The sequence below is a fragment of the Rhipicephalus sanguineus genome, chromosome 2 (genome assembly GCF_013339695.2).
Source record: "Rhipicephalus sanguineus isolate Rsan-2018 chromosome 2, BIME_Rsan_1.4, whole genome shotgun sequence".
NCBI lineage: Eukaryota > Metazoa > Arthropoda > Arachnida > Ixodida > Ixodidae > Rhipicephalus > Rhipicephalus sanguineus.
Genome location: NC_051177.1, coordinates 59,896,273 through 59,918,914, shown reverse-complemented (window position 1 = coordinate 59,918,914; position 22,642 = coordinate 59,896,273). Strand labels below are relative to the sequence as shown.

General features: G+C 44.3%; 1 protein-coding gene across 3 annotated transcripts in view; it reads right to left on the bottom strand.

Moving 5' to 3' along the window:
* Positions 1-12,222, bottom strand: part of LOC119383067 (WD repeat-containing protein 48) — a 46,371-nt gene extending 34,149 nt beyond the window's left edge. For all 3 annotated transcript variants that reach the window (XM_037651058.2, XM_037651059.2, XM_037651060.2), the window contains exons 1-5: positions 12,137-12,222; positions 9,510-9,650; positions 8,600-8,675; positions 6,924-7,006; positions 6,142-6,271 (exon numbers count right to left, since the gene is read on the bottom strand). In XM_037651058.2, the coding sequence (XP_037506986.1) occupies positions 6,142-6,271; positions 6,924-7,006; positions 8,600-8,675; positions 9,510-9,650; positions 12,137-12,199 (493 nt within the window). In that variant the 5' untranslated portion in view covers positions 12,200-12,222. The remainder of the gene's footprint in view (positions 1-6,141; positions 6,272-6,923; positions 7,007-8,599; positions 8,676-9,509; positions 9,651-12,136) is intronic.
* Between the last annotated feature and the right edge of the window lie 10,420 nt (positions 12,223-22,642).

The window sequence follows — 22,642 nt, the reverse complement described above, 5'->3', positions numbered from 1 at the left end:
TCACCCACGAGATGGCGTAAAGGGCCCACGGGCGCACTTTTAAATGGCATCGCTCCGCCGTGTGGCCGTGTTTTGTTGCGCCACGTGCATGGATATTGGAGCTGGAGAGCATCCGCACTATGGCTTTCCTTTAGGGTTGTGCGAATATTCGAATATTCGAATATTCGAATATTTTTCTAATAGTGTTTGCCATTCGATTCGATTCGCACTGGAATTTTACTATTCGAACTTCACAAAGACAAATGCAGTCAACGTCCGAATGAAAATGACCCCTTCAGATTTTTAATATGCTTCACCTCATTACACTTTCGCATTGCGGCAAAGCTGCCTTTCAAGCTCCATTACGTTCGAACTTAGTTAAGACACAGTCAACGTCCGATTAGAAGTGGTCACTAGATTTTCAATATGCTTCACTTCATCACACCCCCGTATTGCGGCAAAGCTGCGTTTCAAGCTCCGTTACGGTCGAACTTAGCCAAGAGACAGTCAACGTCCGATTGAAAGTGGTCCCTAGGTTTTCAACATGCTTCACCTCATCACACCTCCGTATTGCGGCAAAGCTGCCTTTCAAGCTCCGCTACGGTCGCAAGTGTATAACCTCAAGGAAACGCTGGTTCCAACATGGAGATGAAAGATGTGGCAGAGGTGGGGGCCTGAAATTTGGGCAGGAAGTTCGAAAAATCGGACGCCAAAGCTTTTTAGCATCCAAAATTTCAGATGCTATTATATATCGATGTCTACGAGGCAGATTTGCAACTCCGGACTTGAAGGGAGCACACCCTTATCCGCCACATCAGTTAGGCTTCCACAGAAGTTGAAAGAGGAGGAGAGGCTGAGGAAATGGCATCTTTGCCTATCACGTGTAAAGTGTTGTCGGCAGCACTTTGGTTGCACCAAATCATGTACATAAATATAATTCGGCCTCTACATTGCCTCATTCTTGATAAGACAACTATGAAACATCACCTTCCAGCGCTTCATCAACCTAGCGAAAAGAAACACCATGTTGCTATCTCATAAGAATATGCTTAGGAATCCTCTCCAACTTTTTTTCTGCAATTTCGCTTCGTATTCGAGAAATATTCGAGAAATATTCGAGAAATATTCGAAAAATATTCGATTCGATTCGCACTCACACTTTAGTAATCGAATTCGCTTCGCACCCAGAATTTTGCTATTTGCACAGTTCTACTTTCCTTGCTTGGTTTAGGTCTCCACCGAGAAGCGAAGCCAGGCTAGCGATTGGGAAGGCGATACGAACACGGTCCGATTATACTATCGCATTCTACTCTTGAAAGCGAAGCTCAAGTGTACTCCAAGTTATTGCTTCATGAACTGATTGCAGCAAAAATTTTTCAAATCCGTAAAAAATAAGCCAAGTTGCAGGGGTTTTCTCTGCAAGCGCTTTCTCTCTTCCCAATGAGCACACAGAAGGTACACAGATTGGGATGGCGTGGGGAAAGAAGTTATGTCAGTGCGCGTGATGAAACGTGATCGCGCTTTTCCGTTGTGATTCCAGAGCGCAAGTGTTGCTCACTGACTAATGCTAGCAGACTATGGAGCGCAGCACCGGCATGTGATGGCACGTTGCGGCAAGAGGCGCATCTCATCCAAACACCACTCTTGAGTTAATGCTGCCTACTGGCGAACTGCATGCTACATTCTGTTCGACGTCAAACAGTGGCCGCTGACAGCTCTGACGTGAGTGAGGACAGGCCTCTGTATGAAAAGAGGGTGCCTCAGAAAATGGCAACTTTGCGCTATGCTTGTAAGCTCTCCTTGCCATGCGCGACTGCAATATTTGGCTGAGATGTTCATAACAGTGTCTGCTATCCACAGGATGTGTTTTCTCACCAAGCCCAAGGGGTGGTTCATAACCCCTTTAAACTGTCCAATAACCACTAAAGTACAGGCTGACTGAATGGCAACTTTGAAAGTGACTACGTACCTTGAACAGGTGATGGATGTTGATGTTACTTCCTTCATTACAGCAGCCTTTAGAGCATTTTTTCATTATGTAATAATAATAAGATTGTTGGGTTTTGCATTCCAAAACCACGGATATGATTATGGGGGATGCCGTAGTGGAGGGCTCCAGAAATTTTGACCATCTGGTGTTCTTCAATGTGCACCTATATCTAAGTACACTGGCCAGCAGCATTTCGCCTCCATCAAAATGCAGCCACCGCAGCCACGTTTCTATCCTGTGACCTTTGGGTCAGCAGTCGAGCACTATAACCACTACACCACGACGGCATTATTTTTTTTCATAATGTGTGGCTGTTTGTTAGTTCTCCTCTCAGTGACACTCTAAAGTAAGTTATGCGGTGAAAAACTGGTAGGCCATGAAGGAGTTACATAACATTGCATCTAGCCACTCTGGGCTTGCAGGGTCTATGTGGGAGGATGCAATCTGACTGCCTACGATTGGTACGCGACACGTGTGCTCAGAAGGCGCAGCTAGTGACTTCATGATCTGGGCAATAGCTGCCACCAACTTTCTAGATTTGTTACGATCGATTTCACGCACCTGCTGAACAAACTCAACTGCCGACGCAATGTCTGACCGCTAGCAATGCTTCCTCGTATTTTCCACAAATGACAAATCACCTTTAAAAGCCAAGAGCGCGTTTCTATAATTGAGAATAAATGATTTTATCAAATTCAGAAAGGTGGTGATCTTAGGCTCATCGTGGCTAGCAACTAAGGCAAGCAGTCGCGCATTCATTTTCATCTGTGCCACAATCAAAGCCTGTTGTCACAAAACAAATACTGTACAAAGGTTCCAGTGGGGTGAACTGAAGTTAAGCAGTTATATTTATAATGGGTGTGTCTATTTCTAAGGTACCACCCCCCCCCACCCCCCAAGTCTAAAGCAGCATTGTCAGCTACCTCACACACATTACAGTTCAAAACGGCACTACTTTAACTAGAAATCAAAGTAAAATTAGTAAATTGAGTTATTAAGTGTTCAAGTCTACATTTAATGCAGAATCACCCAATGCTGAACACTCTGCATCCATGTACTAGAACAAGGGTTGGACTGCGAGCCAGCCATTTTCCAAAATACGTAGCAATTACCAACACGAGGTAAGTTCCTCAGTAAGCGAGAAGCGCACCAAGACAGAAGAAAAGAAAAGAAAAAGAAGTAGGAGAGCTGAGATGCATTTCTGCAGACAAATCTTATGTCCTACGAAACAAACAGGGGCAAGAATGATAGAGGCAGAAGTAGACCCCAGACATGGGGCTAAGGAAACTGCAAATCAAACCAGAATTGGCAGCAATGATGATAAACTTTAGCATGAAGGAGGATTTCAAGAAATTTAAGCACCTATTCAAGAAAAGATGTCATCAGACAAAAAGATGGATGCAGAAAAACTCAAACAGAAGCAGAAAGCAACCAAAACCATCGGGCTAAAGGAGGAAGTGGAAGGTATGATGGTGCCAAGGAACATCAAACAGAACATCCGCAGAACAGAACAGATTATTGTTTAAAAAGAACACAGGAAAAGATACATGAAGGTTTCGGCTTCCATGTTACGAAATCGAAAAGGTGTTGCTACGTCAGCCTTTCCTGGATCGAAGATCCTTTTCACCATAGCACTAACATCTACATTCTTTAATGTGCTAGGTGTGCGAAATGTTGACACTTGGGAAAAAAGTGTAAAAAAGTATGCTGATCTTGCCAATCGATCACAAGTAAACGTTTACGATGACCTCCACTCGCTGGCTTGTGCCTCCCAGACTGACACCACTGGCACAGCTGTACAACTCAGATGCTTAAAAATTGCATGTCAGTGTCTAACAGAAGCCTCACAAGCAAGAACTACGCGTTTAGTTGTCTGATCTGTCCACAACGATGCCCACAATGCAGCCTCAGAAAAAAAAAAGTGTCGCATTTTTCACACCAAAGAAAGAAATGCTCTCAGAGCTAGTCCACTTTGAGCCAGAGATCTGCAACAGCTGCGCAAGGACAAGAAATGCAGGGTGCTTACTGCGAAGATATTAAAATCTGTCAAAGTATAAGAAAAAAGGCTGCAAGCACAAACGTGTCTTTAGGCGGAAAAGTGCTTGCATTTCAGAATGAGCCACGGAAAGACAAACTGTTGCCCAATACTTCGGCTTTGACCAAACACAAAAGTTGAAATTCAAAAGAAAAAAAAAAGAGAGAAAGAATAAACCGAACGCCTGCTGAGGAAAGCAGATGGTGTCTGAAAAGCCCCTTTTGAAATTGCAGGTTTTACCAACTGTCCTCTAGCTGGCTAAAGTTACCAAAGCACAGAAAGAACATAACGAAAAGGAGAATGGCTATATAAGTGTGCTGTCAAGACGTTGCCAAGCTGCGAGTGTTAGCAGCCGGGAGTCACCGCCTGAGCTTAATTCTTCAATCTGGCAAAAGCTCCTCAAGTTCTAACTGCAGGTACGTAAGCCAAGATCTTGTTTTCAAGGCAAAGCAACTTAACGTTTGGCTGTCTTTAACACACCAAAACTAGCGCTAGTGGGAAAAACTTTGTGCCCCACTAAGAATGGAAACTAAATAGTGCATGTGCCTACAAAAGCCAGTCTGCTCCAAGTAAAAAAGAAAAAAAGAAACAAGCTGGAAAGGCATTCCATTCAGCAAAGGCATGCCAAGGCAATGTGCCTTGGCATAGTAGATGACAGCTCTATTGATTTTAGTTTTATCAAGCTGTCTTTTCGATGCTGTTAGTAAAGTACAGTTTCTTTGTACATACTCAACATTTTTTAAGACTGGAGTTTCATTCATAGTGTCCTATCGCTACCCAGTTTTCTTGTTTTTTTTTTCTGTTTTTTTTTTCTGGACCTGAACATCCTCAGAAGTAATGTCTTCCCCACTTTTTTTACAATACCACATTTTTTTCCCTAATTATGAACATCATTCTCCTTAAAATTCCGCAGCTCTTTAGTTCTGAGCAGCATCATACTTTGTAACTCTGCTTTCAGACGGCACAATATGGTAGGCTCCATTGAGGTTGATCTTTAGTTCCTAAATTATTTTTGAAAAAAAAAAAAAAAACTATCTGAAACTACAGGTTCTTTTTCAGTGCTTTTTGGAATCAGCACATTAAATAAACACAAGAAATACAATCAAGGCAATATATTTTTCTTGGAGAACATGAAAAAAAAAAAAAGAAATATAGGAAAAAGTTCGCTTCACAACATGGTTGCAGTTAGTTTTGCTTGCGGTATTGTAGTGGAAAGTTATGTTTAGGTACTGTAGTACATAACACAATAGAAAAGAACAAGACGTTTTTCAGGAAGCCTTTGGTAAGAGAAGTTAGGAGCTCAGCTGGATCACCATAGTAGGTATGCGAAATGTGTGAACATGCCAAGCTCGCTTACAAGGAGTAAAGGGTGTAGAATTTGTCCATATGGTGGCAAGTTAATAAAAGTGCACTTAATCAATAGGAAGCCGAATAACGCAAGTTCCTACAATTTTTACCTAACTAGATATAAGTTGGCTCGCAAGAAGTCAGCTTTTGAGGCTGCACAATGTTAAAGCAATCCGAGGTTCACTCAAAATTGATGGTAAAGAATTCATCGTGTAAAAAACTGTGTGTGATTTTTTGTTGTTTACAGTCTACTGGTAAAATAGCTACAAGTGCACTTCCGGCCTGGTGCTCAGCAAAACAAAGTTCATAGTCGTTTGGGAGGACACCCACCCTGTGGGAAATTGGCGGCATGGGACCGCCAGACCTAAAAATAAGGCCATCCTCTTTTTTTTTTGTTGATATAACATTGGCTACATTTAAGTGAGATGCTCACATGACCTACTTTAAAAAGAGAAAGCAATCTGTCATAATAACAGCAAGAATCAGAACTTAGTTACACCAATCAGTCAAAGCACTATCACAACCTAGCAACAGTTTTTAAAAGTAAGAACCACAAAGTCAACTAATCTAATAACTTATCAGCAGCATCTCTTGAAGCACAGAGTGGAACAGAGGAAAGGATAGACAAATAGTCACAAGGGAACAACTCTCCGGTATTGTACTAGTTGTTGTTGTCATTATAGGATAAACTTCTCCCCACTATGCACAACAGCGCTCACATTCTTCATACTATAAAATGGGTTAAGCGTTATAGCAATGATAATAAAACAGCAAGAAAAGAAAGGCTTACTGGTCACCGTGTTGTTGGACGCAGTTAGGGCGGTCAGGACATTGACATCCCAGAGGAAGATTACTCGATCAAGACCTGCTGAAGCAACTCGTTCTCTGTCTTTCGCATAGGCTAGGGCTTTCACATAATCCTGAAAGAGGGCATTGCAAGGCTCATACTTTCGGGAACTAATCCAAAACTATGCCTGGCGATTGTGAAAAGAAATGAACTGTCAAAGAGGACACTGTGAGTCCGTATGGGAAGAGGGCAAGCTCTATGGTACATGAAAATGACTAAATCGGTTGATTTTTTGTTCTTAAATCTTGAGCACACAAGCCACTTTGTTGACTGTGGTATAATAAAGATTATCAAAAAAACCTTCTTTTAACTGTTCGTTGACATCAGTGCATAGCGATTTCTTCAAATGTCCCCAAATAAAGCTCTATCTCTATATGGAGACAACTTGACCTTGAGACCTACAGCAAAGCCGGGGCTACACAAAAGGATTTTTAAAAGCACCTTACGTATTTACAAATTTCGCAACTGTATTAAGTAAAGTAAACACTATACTTCAATATTTAATGCAGTTGAACTATGTGGCTGCTTTTCGTTCTAGACTACAAAAAAAGGGGGAAAAAAACTAAACACTTGTGGCATGTATGAAAGTTTTCAAAGGCAGTCCCAATTTTGTCGTACAAACCGCTTTTCTTGTTTTGTCGACTACAAATGTTACGGCACAACTAACTCTAATTGCAGCGCAACTGAAGCTCTAATAGCACATCAAGAGCAGCACATGAGCATACCTTGTGTGTACGGAGTGTGGACATGCAGAAACCTTTGTAGGCGTTCCAGACCTTGACAGTTGTGTCACTAGAGGCGGATATCACTGCACGAGTTGTGGGAGAAAAAGACATGGAGATTTAGAACGGCAACCCGCAAAAGTCGGATACATTATGTTCAACCCCACCCCCGTAGAAAATTAATTCATCACTAGCGAGTGATAGCAGTGTACGGGATAAGTCCCAATTCACCCAGTTTTCCACCCCTCGTATAAGAGAAAGATTGTTTGAGATTTGTCCACTACAACACTTTTTGCAATGGAATTGCACGCCCAATCGTCCCTGTGATCTTGCTTGGTTGTCGTGAGCGCACAAGTGATTGGCCCTTATAAAGTGGGCTTTTGGTTTTGTGCAGCGTGATGCTTAGCACTGCCATTACTCAAGCGTCTTTTAAAGAAATATGCAACGAGGAGATGACACCTGTAGGAAAGGAAGCAAAGGTTGACAAAGAAACTGTTCTCTCGCTTTTGAAATCTGAGTGGTGTGAGGCCCTCTAAATACCAAAGATTTGTTTAAATACACAGAGAACTTGTGCAATGAGGGAATTTCTGTTTTATATGCACACGATTAGGAAGCAAGAGTAGACCCAGATGTAAAGCTTCCATTTAATGACGTACAGTCGCCAAAATCTTTAAACTATCGTTCGTGAGCGGCAATTTTTTCTGTGTGCCTTTGACATATGACTGGATTACGTTCCAGAAAGGGTGAGGGCAAATGCATGCCCACAAAGTGCTTGCCCACAAAGTACATGCCCAAAGAACAATTTTTAGCTACTTCGTTCAATCACACGGCGTTGACACACAAAAATGTTGCCGCTGGGCATGATAGTTAAACCTTTGGCCGGCTGCACCTTAAGATCGACATACACATATGCCTGTAAAGTGTGCAAATTTTGTTGTTTTAAAGGGTGATTGTGAAGTTACATACAGCCTTCTGCATACAGTCAGGGCGAAGTAGACTAAGGAACGAACATATTCCATCACTAGTTCTATGACTTCCTGAGCAATTGAAAGTAGGAAAGTTTATGCCAACAAAAAAGATTTCCTGCACAAACAGATTTCACTGGTGCTCTGCCAGCATCGACATACAAGCATGACAAGTCGTGCAGTACAAAGTTACTTCATCAATGCACTAGTGATAAAATAAGTGCTGCATATTCAAACTGTTTGCACACATTCTCACGGAAAGGTGCTAAAACAGTCCTGCAGAACAGCTGATAAGCAGTTCTGTAAAGTACAGTGCAAACCAGAACAACATTGAGACAGTGGTGAGAATAACTGCAAAGGTAGCGAGGTACAATTAAGATAATCTTTAGAAAGATTAATAGTTCTATCTGTTACATCATTACGAATGTGTTCCCAAACAGTTACATGATACTACATAACATATTCGCACACTAAGCAAACACACCACCAAGTACTCATCATGGACGTTTATGGATTATATTTTTTGTGGCAAATCCAGAAGAACTGAAAATAATTCACCTTATGATAGCTTTAGGGGACACTTTATTCAGTTGGGCATTTCAAATGTTTAGTTGATTTTCAAGATAAGTACGAGAGCTGAAATCATCAGAACAGGCATGCAATTTGTTGGTAAGACCAACAGCTTATATAAAATTAAGAATTATAAAAACTCACAGTTTTTGCCACCGCAACATAGCACAACATCATTGACCCAATCTGTATGATGCTCCATGGACTGAATGTAGGGGTCCTGCAAGAGAAAGATGGCACACCACGAAGTCGTTAAAAAAAGAGCAAAACCAATCTAAGTAAGCTATTCACTGACACCAATTAGAATTTAGAAATCTTCCCCACCGACACTACATACTATTCTGCAGCTGGCATTAATTTAGTTAAAATGTTAGAGAACGGTTTTATTTCTTCCATGAAACATATCCAAACTGCAAATGCCACAGGAAATATGCAAGAGTCAGGCAACACATAATTTGGCAATGAACACAGTTGAACATCAAAGCAAAAGTAGAGAACAGCTAATGACATAGACATGTACTACAAACATTTGAAATTCATTTACACACAAAGCTAGAAAGATGAAATAAATTTAATTATTTGTTCCAAATATGAAAACCTTCATTTCCTACACTGCCGCAAACAAAACACAACCAGTGAGGTGGGATGACTCACAACTGCAAATGCTGCAGGAATGCATAAGACATGCCCTTACACATTGTATCTTTCCCATCTGTCTCTTCGGTCGTGTGCTCTAAGCCAATGAGAATGTCACACCAACACGGCTAATCCTCCACCCTTGTCAAGTTCATTTTTGAAGAGATTTCAGATGACATTCTTCACTGTTTTTATCTAATCGAAATTTGCAACAGTGACTGCAGTGCTCAGTATAAGCGAATAAATAACCTTTGACAGCCTACCGGTTCACCCCACAATGCATCAAAAGTGTTATCTGCAACCTTATCTAGCACTCTGCATAACGAATCATGCTGCAAGGATTGTAGTGAAAAATTGGCACTTCAGCATGATAGACCGAGAGCAAGCATACCGGTGTACTTCAATATACCACACATACCTCAAGATTACGCGTGTTCCAGATGCGGATGACTGAGTCGCGGCCTGCAGAGTACAGCCGGTTAAGATAGGGGTCATACTGGAGAGAGTTGACACCGGATCGATGTTGCCTCTCAACCACATCTCTGATGACGTAGGATACCTGCCAATAATAAAAGAGAGAAGCCATTGATTCAGGCCTTAGCTTAAGGTACAGGTAAAGCACTTTAATGACTATCATACATAACGTAACCTCACCGTGCATTAAATAAGTCAATGTTGTGGGCGGTTAGCTATCAGTTTATGAAGCCCTACATAAGCAAGCTTCTCAAATAGTGGAAAAAAAGGTATATTTTCATTGAATCAAAATTTACTGCAGGTACGAGGCAAGGTGTTTTACACGCACCATGACCATCAATAGAATTTAGAACAGGACATAGCTGGTCAAAGATTATGTTACACACAATCACATAGACACATGACACCTAATTGCTTTGTAGCCAGTTTATAAGCATTCAAGGAATGCTTCCAATTGCCCCTCTTCTAATCTGCTTGAAGTCGCTGTTACAAGCACAGGCGATCCTCGAAATAAAACATGGCCTGGTGGCAGCTCAGGAATTGTTTGTGTTTGAATTTGTGCTAACAGTACAAGTCAGCATTTAAAACGAATGATGGCACACAGGCAAACTGTAACGAACTCTGAAAGCAAGCTGTGCAAAGGAAATCAGTTTTACAGATATCTGCGAGGTGAATAAAATTTTATGTAGGTTATTCAGCATCACTCTGCCATTTGCTAGCCTCTGGGTAAGTTGAGGTGGAGTTACTGGTGCATGTACAGGTGTATGTACAGGTGTTCACCTGCACACAAAGAGTGAAAGTTGGTGTTTATACAGATATCCAGCCCATAGGACAGCATACATCACTAAGTATTCGCGTCTCCAAAAGGTTACTCGTATCGTTAAGATATTTAGAAATAAAATACAGCAATATCTCCACTATATCAATATAAGCTACGATCTAAGCAAGTATTTTGCCCCACACATTTAAGAAATATTATAACTGTCGTCATCTCGACCTGACACCGTTGTTGCTTTAAGAGGCAGGTTGTGCCACCAAGCAACCACTGCATCTTGTTGCATCAGGCCCAAAGTTCACATAATTTGCCTGAATACTACAGTACACTAAGCATAAGGCCTGTTGGCAACTGCTGCGATGACTCACATGTTGCACTCAGCTTAAAAAACCTAGAACACACAATGCATCAAATGGGCAAGAATGGGTTTCGGACAATTCAATTTACCATGTTTTTATGAGCGCTGCTTTTCCTCGCTCCAAGTCCATAAAATGAAAAAGAAGAAAGCCACTACGAACAAAAATAAGCAAAAGCAAGCCTCAGTCAAGTAAGAATGTTGGCCATATAAATTACACAAATGGTTTATATTCTCTGCTTAGCGACGGCCAAATAATAGTTACAAAAATATGATCAACTTAGCACTTACGAAGATCATATGTGCCGAGAAGGTTCGTCTAACAAACCGCGGGCATTTATCCTTTTTTATCTGCCTTCTTTGATGTGCTTTATGGCCCACAAAATACTCCACTTAGTAAAACAATAGAACAGCACAGCTACAAGTGAGTTTGTAGAGCGACACGTTTATCGCGTTCAGCTATTACCACGGTTTCCGCCCTAGTCAGAAACCTGATATTTTTTTTTTTTTAATGAAACAAACACACATGTGCCAGGTCCCTGTGTCACAGAAACGATCAAATGTACCGTAAACATCAGCTACTGAGCATTACGGCGTCAATTCACCGAGCAATTCTTACGTAATAAAAAGAAAAGCAGGAAAGAAAGACGCAGTAACATCGCTCGTCGTATATTAATGCAAGCAGGTCAGCGACATCTCGAAATCAATGACGGGAGATGCGCCTCGTTGCTCAAGGTGGAAATGCACAGCACCGGTAGCGCGGACTGAATCCGTTCACTCTACACATCAGTCCAGCTATTGAAACAATCGCTATATTACAGCTTGCGAAACATTTATCACGCCCGGTCTTTCTCACTGTTCGCGAGCTGATAGGGAAATGCGCGCGGCCAAGAAAGAACCTGCTGCGGTAGTCGCACCGGCTCAGGTTGCCGTGCGGAGGCGTGGGACCCCTCTTGTGCACAAGCAAATGGTTCTAACATCGCCGCCATCGATGGACGTGGTTAGAGGTTGCGTGTTTGCGATCGTGGACCCTTCATCTTCCACCACTTAAAGCTCGGTTGGAAACACTGCGGAACTGAGCCGCTACAAGGTGGAGCAAGCCACTATGCGGCAGCTAGCTCTCGTACGAAGCGTATGAACGAAAACAAACAAACAGACGTATAAGGGGAGCTGTGGTTTTGCCTACTATGCCGCTCTAGAGATAGCGACACGACGAGAACGGGCAAAGTGACCGAGGCGAAGCGTTTCGGCAATAACAACTAACAAAAAGAAAAAAAAAACGGCTGCCTGTGATCTTGCCCGTCCAAAATGAAGGGCTAGGACACAGCCCCTAGCGAGAATCCACTGCACCGCCTTTCTTGAAACTTCATAGGCGCGTGAAAGCAATGCTCGCTCCTTGAAATCAGCGGCCGCAGGGTAATGGAAAGGATCGGCAGCATACCTGAACTTTCTTACGAGGTGTATGACCGCCGCCGCTGCTGGTCTGCTTCTGATGAGCAGCCATGTTTGTTTACCGAAGGTCCGTCGAATGCCGTCGATTCTCAAGCTTTACGGTTTTACTTTCGCATACGCTTCACCGCGCCAGAACACATTCATCGCTTCTAAACTCGAGCGGATAAATTATATTCGTTTCGTACCTGTAACTTTTATCGCTTACATCATAAAATGTAAGTTTTGTGTGCGGGTTTTCGATCATGCGGGAAGGGTGTGTCAGCGCGCGGCATTTTCAGTTTCAGCATGGCGTACCTCTTGGCGAGCGTGAAATTGGGAAAGGAAAAATAGAGAAAGCGTGTAGCACGTTCTCATATTAGCATCTGAACTGACGAAATAGCTTATGCAGTGCTCTACATGCTACATCACACGAACAAGTGCGCGGCAACAATATGGGGGATGCCGTAATGGGGATGTCAAGTGTGGGAAGGGGCGGTTTACTTTCGACAAGTGTATTTGCAACACGCCCGCATCGGAATGCGGTCACCTCTGCCGTGAATCAAATCAGTAAATCAGTGAATACAGTGGCACTGAACCACAACCTTGAGCTTAGCAATGCGGCGGATGAGTGCAATGCATAACAAGTATTCATGATGAACGTACGCACACGGGCACATATTCTTCTTTTTTTTTTCAGTGTTTGTTCTACGAAGCACAACAAACGGCTGCGTTGGCGAGCACGGCGGTTTCGCGTCACTCGCCGCACGCTTGTGGTGCGGAATGATCGAACGACATGGGAAACCGGCTGGGGCATACACAATTAATCCACATTTTTTTTTAACGGTGCCGCGGCGCATGCGCCCTTCCCCTAGCGGAAAAGTCGCGCAACTCTTTAGTGGGGTCACGGCCGCACCGGCACGCGCCGATGATCCAGGCTGTCGTGGTGGGGTCTCCGCGCGCCTTTCCATCTATTCGATCTCGGAGGCTTTTGTTCTGGCGATACCGGTCGTCGCGGGTCAGCCCGCAAAGCTCCGCCACCCTACCAAAACCGCAGATGACACCACAGTAACACGAAGAAGGCGGTAGAACGACCGCAAGGCCGCCGCATTAATAGCCTTAGCAGCACGTGCAGCTTTATTTTACGTGCTTATGATGAAAGTCAGGTCTTGATTATGAGGATCGATGTAATGAAGCAGGCAGATGCACCACGGAAAGAAGGCGCCTTTGCGCAAGCTTGTCGTGGAGGATCAGAGGACCCACACATGGTGTCCTCATCCATCGAGGCTCCGTGGCCGGACGTCATTCATCTGACTTATGCTAAATATTTAAAAGTAGAATGGTATGCCTTGCACAAATAAGGCAACGGTGTACCGGTCGCCATCGTCTTCAGTACTTGGACGACTTCTTGAAGTGCGATCATAACTTGATGATTTGTTAAATAAGGTTTAATTATGAAAAAAAAAATCGTTTTAGGGCACAGGTTGCATTTCACATGTTTGTGTAATGGGTTCAGAAATATAAGTTAAACGTTTTTTTTTGTTGTTGTTGCATTATCTATTATACACTTCTATTCCACAAGCGCCCATAGCGACACGCGACGTATGTAAAACAAAATTACGTTACTGCGCTCTCTGCTTATATGGATATGTACACGCAAATAGTATATATAAGCCATCACCGTTATTTCTTGTAATCACAAGGCCTGTAAGTACCACAGTATCTTCCTCTTCCCCTCCTCACACAGATAAGCGTTGTCGGCGTTCTCTCTCTCTCTCACACACACTGGTACTTTTTAATGCGAATTACATGCGTCATCACATCACATTAATCCCTTAACTGAGTACTCCGTATTGAGGCAATACGCATTATATACATATAACACTGCATACAATTCTGTGCACTGTCGTTCTACGTGCGTTTCGTCGCTGTCCTCACAAGGCAGCGCATGGTTAGATACTGAGTGACTTTATATATTTCTAGCTTAAATTTTGCAGCTGTAAATCGCTATACGTACGTACATTTCATCAACACAGTGAGTCGCGGCAACTCCTTTTGAATTTAAGAGTTGTAGCTGTTTGTCTCCTCACTACTCCATTTTAAAGTCGCACATCCCGACGGAGTACACTTTTAATCTGGACGTACGTTGCAAATAAGTGTAAACTCAATTATGTGCATGAGTAGTCACTTCCATTAGAGGATTTGTCGCAGCACATGCTTTGTTCTTGGAGTACTCAAATTCTCGACCAGTTCTATATTCGTCTCTTACGAGGCGCGCTCCGTACACACCCGTCCGTGGCAAAAAAAAAAAAAAAGAAAATCACAGCATATCCACGGAGTGAATGATGATGAGTGGGCGAAGCTGCGGAGGTTCATCGGTAAACCGTGAATCTTCCGTGAATTCTGCCCAGTACATCATCACCGACGTGAGATCGGGCGCGTTTATACTAAAGGTTCGATGAGTTATGACGACTTGCAGCTCACTTTAATATTACATGTACGCTGTGAATTTTCATTGTTTAGAAAACCATTGCTTTAGAAAACATCTGGCGTCTTTCGTTAAGCAGCTGGCGTCTTTTCGTTTTGCTTTAGAAACATCTGGCGTTCTTTTGTTTTGCTTTTACAAAACATCTGGCGTCTTTCGTTGGTTTATTTCATCAATCAACGGCGTTTTGAACAAAATTTTTATTGTTTAATCACGCACAGGAGAAATCTCACCAGGCACTACCTTGGAGGTAAACAATGGCTGCTAATGGGAATGAGAGACAGAAGAAGTCGGCTTTTAGCTAACACTTACACTGCTACTTCTACTAACGTTTCCTACTGGCACATGCCAATGGCTGCTAATGGGGAATGAGAGACAGAAGAGTTCGGCTTTTAGTTAACGCGCACGCTGCGAATTTTTTATTGTTCAACAACGCACAGGAAAAATCTCCCACCGGCACCACCTTGGAGGTCAAAGCGTAAGACTGGTTACGCACTACGACTACTACTACGACTACGAGGGACGAGAAAAGGCACTCTGTGCAGGTGAGCCCAAGACTGCCGCTGAAACCTGTAGTGGATATTTTGTAAATCTTTCTGCGCTTTGAAAATCAGCAGTACTGCAGCAAATTTTGCAACGTGCTCGAATAGAGAAATTTTGTACTTAGGTCAGATATGAACATTTGGGAAAACAGGTATCTCCAAATATCGTATTCAATACCAGGTATTTAACGTTTCTATGGAAGCGAACTAAAGGATCATATATGTTGAGTTCGTCCGAAGGAAAAGAAAGGAAGAAGCTGATTTATTCTATTTCGTACATTCAGTAACAGCTGCACATGGGCGTCAAGTTAACCAGTGGCATAACCAGGGCCTAACTTAACAATATTTTACAATCTCTCTCTCTCTCTCTCTCTCTCTCTATATATATATATATATATATATATATATATATATATATATATATATATATATATATGTCTCATTCCATATCACGTGAACCAGGTAAATTTTCGACCATCTCCAATCATGCTGAAATAAATTGGGCTGGTATGTGTGTATGCCAGAAGTAGTTATTGAGGCGTTATATTTCGAGGAAAAATTTTGTTGCCTAGAGGGCGCTTCGAACTTGGGGCATGGAAGTGAAACTGTATATATATATATATATATATATATATATATATATATATATATATATATATATATATATATGCGTGCATACATTCAAACACACGCCCGAACATACATAAAGAAGGGGTCGGACCCCCCCCCCCCTCTTCCTTGCCTGGAAAAAAATCTCTGGCTACGCCTGATTGGAGGGAAGCTTCACCACAGACACATGCCGCCACACCTGGGACACGCTCTTTTTTTTTTTTTCCAGTGCTTGCACTTTTCGGGGCATCATGTGTAGAGATTGGATCCGTGCAGTGTGACTGTAATTTCAGAGCTGTTCTGTTTTGTTGCAGCAACCAAACATGGTCGCCACCCGTGCTCTACTGGCGGTTGTGTTCTGCGCCTGCATGTGGCTACCGCCGCAGATTGGTGCCACTGGTGATTCGACTGGGACAACCTCGGGCTCATCGTCGAGTGTGTCGCCGGGAGATGGCAAAGGCAGCGAACTAGTCAACCGCAGTCGTTCTTCCATTAACGCCACCAGGGCCTCGGATACGCAGAGACGCCAAGTTAACGAATCGGAGAAGGCACGCCGCTCTTCCGACGAAAGAGCAGCCGTTCAAGGTGGCGGGACGCGCGACAGTAATTGGCGCGGAGGAAGTGACGGCAGCAGATATAAATGGCAGGGAGGAAGCTACGATCCTAGGGACAAAGGGTGGCACGGTGGAAGTGACGACGACTACAGGGACAAAGGGTGGCACGGAGGAAGTGATGACGACTACAGGCACAAAGGGTGGCACGGAGGAAGTGATTATGACGAAGATTGGTATGAAGGAAGTGATGACGACTATAGGGACAAAGGGTGGCATGGAGGAAGTGTTGGCCGTAAAAACAAAGGGTGGTACGGAGGAAGTGTTGGCCACAAAGGGTAGCGACCCTACTGAAACGTTCCGTATGCCATTCCAATAATTCCATATGTTTTCATAAGGAATCCATATGTTTTCCGTATATTTTCCATATGTTTTCCATATATTTCCGTAAAATTCTTACGGAAACATACGGAATTATTGGAATGGCATACGGAGCGTTTAAGTAGGGGAGGGAAGTCGCGACCACAGGGGCGAATTAAGGGTTGCACCGCAGCAAGTTGCAAGGAAGAATTGAAGGTGGTGACACCCAGAAATACGGTGAACATAAAAGGCAGCGAATAAGACGACGGAACACCTCGTTGCTATAAGCAGCACCGTCGAAAAATGTCCCTTGACACACGCGGAACATATACAATAATCTCATAGGATAATAATAAGCTGAACCAGACAATATAGATCACATTGGCTTTCATATTATCATAATAGATATGGAGTATGTGCCATGGGATTTTCTCGATAGGGTGTACCGAGCCTTCAGGCGGAACTAAAGGAAATACTAAGGCAGTGACGGTGGAATAAAATAAATGCTGCTTCGCCCGACGTGGCTTATCCTCTAAAAACACGATCGTGTACTGGACATTGATAATGACAGCGGCAAAGAGAACCTTGCTTATGCAGTATACAGTATTCACAATACTAAATTTCCAACGAAGCCGTTCGTGTAATCAGTTTTCAAAAAGAAATAATATTAAATGGGCACTGGTCTCGTTTACGCATGTCTTGTATAGTGCGAAACCTATACATCTGCGACTGGATGGAGCGTAGTCTCTCGATGACTTCTCTTGGTGCTACTCATTAACCCATCTCTTCTATTCTTTTAGACTGAGCTGAGCCGTGGTCACTTATGGGCTGCAGAAAATACGCCACGTCTCTTTTATTACCCCTTCCTTCTTCCCTAAGTTTGTGGGACTGCTGAGGTACTGTCGCATAATGATGGCAAATGTGATATTCATCCTCCAGTTTTGGGAGTTAAGAGTTTCACCCGAATGAGAGTTCCGCGCGCTTGTTCCACACACCAGGCCCGTAGCCAGGGGAGGGGGGGGGGGCGAAATTTTGGTGAAGTATGTGTTTTTGCCAAAAATAAATAATAAAAAAAGGTGTTTTTCTCAAAAAATCAAGGTTTTCAGCAAGTGCCCCCCCCCCCCTCGAAAAAATTCCTGGCTAAGGGCCTGCCACACACCATAGCTCCACGCGCCGAGGAGGTCAAATAGTCCTGCAGACGAGGAACCTAGGCAAACAACTTTATTGATTCAGGAAAGAATCACGGTGATGGGCCGTCGAGCCATTTTTGTGTTTCGGCAACCCCTCGTGCCCAGCACACTGTCAGAAGCTGTAGCTCCGGTTGCGAGCTGCGCAGAGGACCCCCGCCGACCTCATCTAAGACAGCGAAACCAGCCTTCGCGCTGGTCCCCTCTTTTTTTGGGTGTAATAAAGAGACCACCACCACCACCTTCCATTGCTCCTATCGCTTTGACCCTTGCCGCGCTTACGCAAGTAGAAAAAACACAGACGAATATAGTCAGCCTTTAAACATCTCGAGCTTGATTCCAAGAACGCGCCGTTAGGCGAGGAATTTCGTTGCTCACTCGCACGTCTGTATATATACGCATGCTAGACGTCTGAATCATTCCAAAATAATCAGAGAAACGCTTCCAGGCTGTACGTATGTCGAGCACAAGACAAACACCACGGAGGGATGAAAAAGAAATATACACTTCTTAGACAGACCCGCGCCGTCAACAATTCCTTCTCTTTCAATATTGACCCACGTCGCGACCTCAGCGATCCCCGGGGAGCAGATCAAGCAACCTGCGGGGTCCTATTCAGCTGGTCAACACGGGGACTAGACTTGTCGACCAGGTACACAACGGTGCCGTTGCACAAAGGATTTCGCGCTGCGGTTATATAGCCGGAAGAAGTGTGTGGTAGCATGTGCAGAGGCGCACTTTACACGTACAGAGGTCCACATACTTGTCTAGAATGCTGGAACGGCATGCTCCGGCACGTTCCAACACCCTGCGGCGCCGTGTATACCGATAACAAGCAATTTGAGATAGCCCACACTTGAGCATTCATCCTTAGCGGCCATGCATGCTATAATTTGGGCTCTTTCAAACCAGGCAACCATCGTCAACGCAGTCCGAAGCGCGCCGTTCCAGTGTTCTAGACAAGTCTCTGTACTATATATACAGTTGTGAAGCTGACGCAGTTGAATCGGCCCAGTACCACATATAAATATGCGTCGAACATAGCCGAGGTTGTAGAAAGTATGTAGTTGACGTCGAGAAACAGTGTAAAGGTTGCCCTGAGTGGCGGCATGACACGTTTCGATGACTGCCCCGACCACCTTCTGATAGGGACGACACAAAATGTCAGGGTCAGGGAAATTAAGGGTGCGCATGTGCGCCTATAAATTTATTTCAAAGAATCAGCAACTAGCCATACGAGCTTTTCAGAGAATGATTTCTGTTAAACGTTTTGTTAACGCGCTTTTCCTTTTTTTTTTCGACGTATGCACACTACATAAAAACAGGATGAAGTTAATACACGGTGAAGCTTTGGCGACTAGTAAAGTCCAGAGAATCTATACAGTTATCGCAGGACACACCTGCAATATTCTGTCCCTCTATTGAGGGACACTTTGCTGAAGGCTATAATATAGTTCACCCGGTGATTTGCATTTTCCCGCACTGTCAAGCAGGTACAGTCCAGTAGATCGAAAATCAGAGAGCCCCTTCGTTGCTAAAATGGCGGCCCGAATTGATTAGGCAGCACTTCAGACCCGAACCGACTCGGCAAGACCATTCTTCGCTAAATTTAGGTGGGCTGAGAAAAAAAAATCAGAATCGTTTTAATATCTTCGCAAAGTATGAACGCCAACAGACGTGTTCATGCAGTGATGTCGAGTTCTTCAGCATTTTGTATAAGCAGGGGCACGTACAGCCCGAATTTTTTACGGTGGGGGGAGGGGGGGTCCAATTTTTTTTAAATATAATATGTTCATGCGTGTGTTGGCACGTGTGCGCGTATATATGCACATACGAAATGTAAAAATTCCGAGGGGGTTTGAACCCCCATACCCCCCCCCCCCTTCCGGCTGCGGCACTGTAAGTGTAATTCGTAAACGACACCGACCTTTTCCGTTTGCATGAAAACATATTCAAAATGTCGGCGAGATACGTAGGCTAGTGGGCATGGGTCGTAAAAATAATAATTCGTAAATGTGTCCACGCTTTATGAGTGCTAAAGAACACACACAACTTATTTTCATATCGCAATTTGTGAAAAAAAAAAAACAGATGAAAACCAGATACCTGAGCTAAACTAGAAATATACATACCAGGCTTCTGTACGCGTTACCAGGCCGTTCATGACAAAGGAAGATAAATAAAGACAACAGTTCTTCAAAGCCTTCTAAGAACCTTCCGCAGCGGTTGGTAACCATTGCGGAATTTACTCTCACTTTTTCTGATAGAATATTTAACGCTGCGTAACTACTATTGCGTCATGTGATCACATCTTGGGCGAAATGAAACGTGTAATGAAATCTTGAACGTCATCACCGAAATCGCGGTATTTTCTTGGTTGCGTTCGTTAAAACGCGTCGAAATCGACAACGTGAAAACGATTTTGCACGAGCAAAGAAATGAGCATGTTCCTGTAAGTAACCTGATAAAAAATGCTTACGTGCCATCCCCACGTGTCGGGATCGAAATTCTCGTTGACAAGCTTTGTGAAGCTGTACGTTTTCGTTAGCGGATATACGTACGCCGCGTATGCGTTAGTTGCAAGTGGCTAGTCTTTATCTCCATGACCGAAATAAACGTCTAGGTACAACTAATTTAAACGCGAATGAGACACTTATCCCGAAGCTGTGCGGCCTTCAAAGATTTGTTTGATGTCGCAGTAATGTAAACTATAATAATAATAATCAATCAATCAAACGTTTATTTAACGTGCCCAGGAATAACCGTAAGGTCTTTGTACTGGCGCACGAAAAAAAGAAAGAAAAAACAAACAAACAAAGGCCGACATTCATAATAAAATATCAGGGATAAAAAAAACGTTATAAAATAATAATAATAATAATAATAATAATAATAATAATAATAATAATAATAATAATAATAATAATAATAATAATAATAATAATAATAATAATAATAATAAATAATAATAATAATAATAATAATAATAATAATAATAATAATAACTCGAGTTTAGCTCCCAGAACCACGATATGTTTATGAGGGACGCCCAAAGGCGTATGCACGAGGGGGGGGGGAGAAGGGGGGCGGCCACCCCCCCCCTAGTCACCTAAGATGGGGGGGGGGGCGCAAAGTCTGCCCCATACTCTGACTTAGTAGGGAGGGGGCGCTGCGATGAACCTTCGTCCCTCCCCCCTCCCCCCTTAAGGGGAACCCTGAGCACGCCTATGGGGACGCCGTAGTGGAGGGCTCCGGACGTTTCGACCCCTTGGGGTTAATTAGTAAAAATTACACCATCTCCCGCTAAAGGGGACCATGAGGCGATGCGAAGCCGGAGCACTTGCACAATCGCGTTCCGTTGGCGTTGTTAGGAATGAGGTATCGTGGCCCATCGCTACCGCCACCTTTAGGTTCCGATGTCGTCCCTCAGGCTCGCTGCTGGGAATACGCGTCGTTGCATCCCTCCTCTGGAACCGCTGTTGGGACTCGGGTTGCGTGGCCGGTGCGAACACGGGTGTGTATCGTGCTCGGAGTAGTCAGTAAGGGCAAGGTGAAGAAGGAAAAGATTTTATATACAGACTATGTACATATTTTAGCTCTCAGGCAACATGACTGCCAGCCCGACCACGTCGGCTGGTTCGACTCCGTTCGAGTCGTTCTCCTTCTCCTCTCTCCCTGATCGATGGGCCGGCACGGCCTTAAATCCTCTAGCCGTCCATTGTCCAGCTGACGGTCCGCCGGTCGCAGGTGTTGACGTTCTTCTAGTCTCTTGACCCTCCGCCGGCCGCAGGTGTTGACGGTCTTCTAATCTCTTGACCGCCCGCCGGCCACAGGTGTTGACGTTCTTCTAACCTCTTGAGCGTCCGCCGGCCGCAGGTGTTGACGGTCTTCTAACCTCTTGAGCGTCCGCCGGCCGCAGGTGTTGACGGTCTTCTAACCTCTTGAGCGTCCGCCGGCCGCAGGTGTTGACGTTCTTCTAACCTCTTGAGCGTCCGCCGGCCGCAGGTGTTGACGGTCTTCTAACCTCTTGAGCGTCCGCCGGCCGCAGGTGTTGGCTCCTTTTTGTATGTTGAGCAGCCTTTCCATAGCTGGGCAGCTTTGAAGAACGACTGGCGTCAGTTGTCGGGACCGGCTGGGTGAAGACGCCGTTTTCCCCGGATTGCAGACAAAGCATGCAGGGGTTGATCCCTGCTTCCACGTTCGATCAGGTGCTCTGGCACAACAGCGTTCGTTGGGCATGCTACCGACCTCGCGTCGTGGAACGCGAAGAGGGACGCCACGCGCGTCGTATCTTCCATCTAGCCTGGCCGTTAATTCTCACAGGGCGAGCGGGGAACGCGGTCGACAGCGGGCGAGAGGGGGGCTGCGTAGGAGAGGAGAGAGAAGGGGAGGGGACGCGCATGCGCTCGAGCTCATCGCGGCGTTGCGCAGGAGAGAATTTCGGCATGTCTAGCCCGCGTTTCAGAGGAAGAGTGCAAAGGGGGAGGGGAGAGGGAAAGTGGAGAGGGTATGTGGAGAGTGGAAGTGGAGAGGGAAAGTGGGAGGGAACGTGGAGAGGGAAAGTGGAGAGGGAAAGTGGGGATGGGTAGGGGAGAGGGAAAGTGGAGAGGGGAAGGGGAGAGGGTGAGTGGAGAGGAGGTGTGTGGAGAGGGTATGCGCATGCGCAGTAAGGGTGGTCACGCCGCACACCACCACCACCACCACCGCCGGATTGCGCTCGACCTTAAGATACTTCGCATCTAATAATTGTAGGGGTTTAACGTCCCAAAACACCGATATGATTAT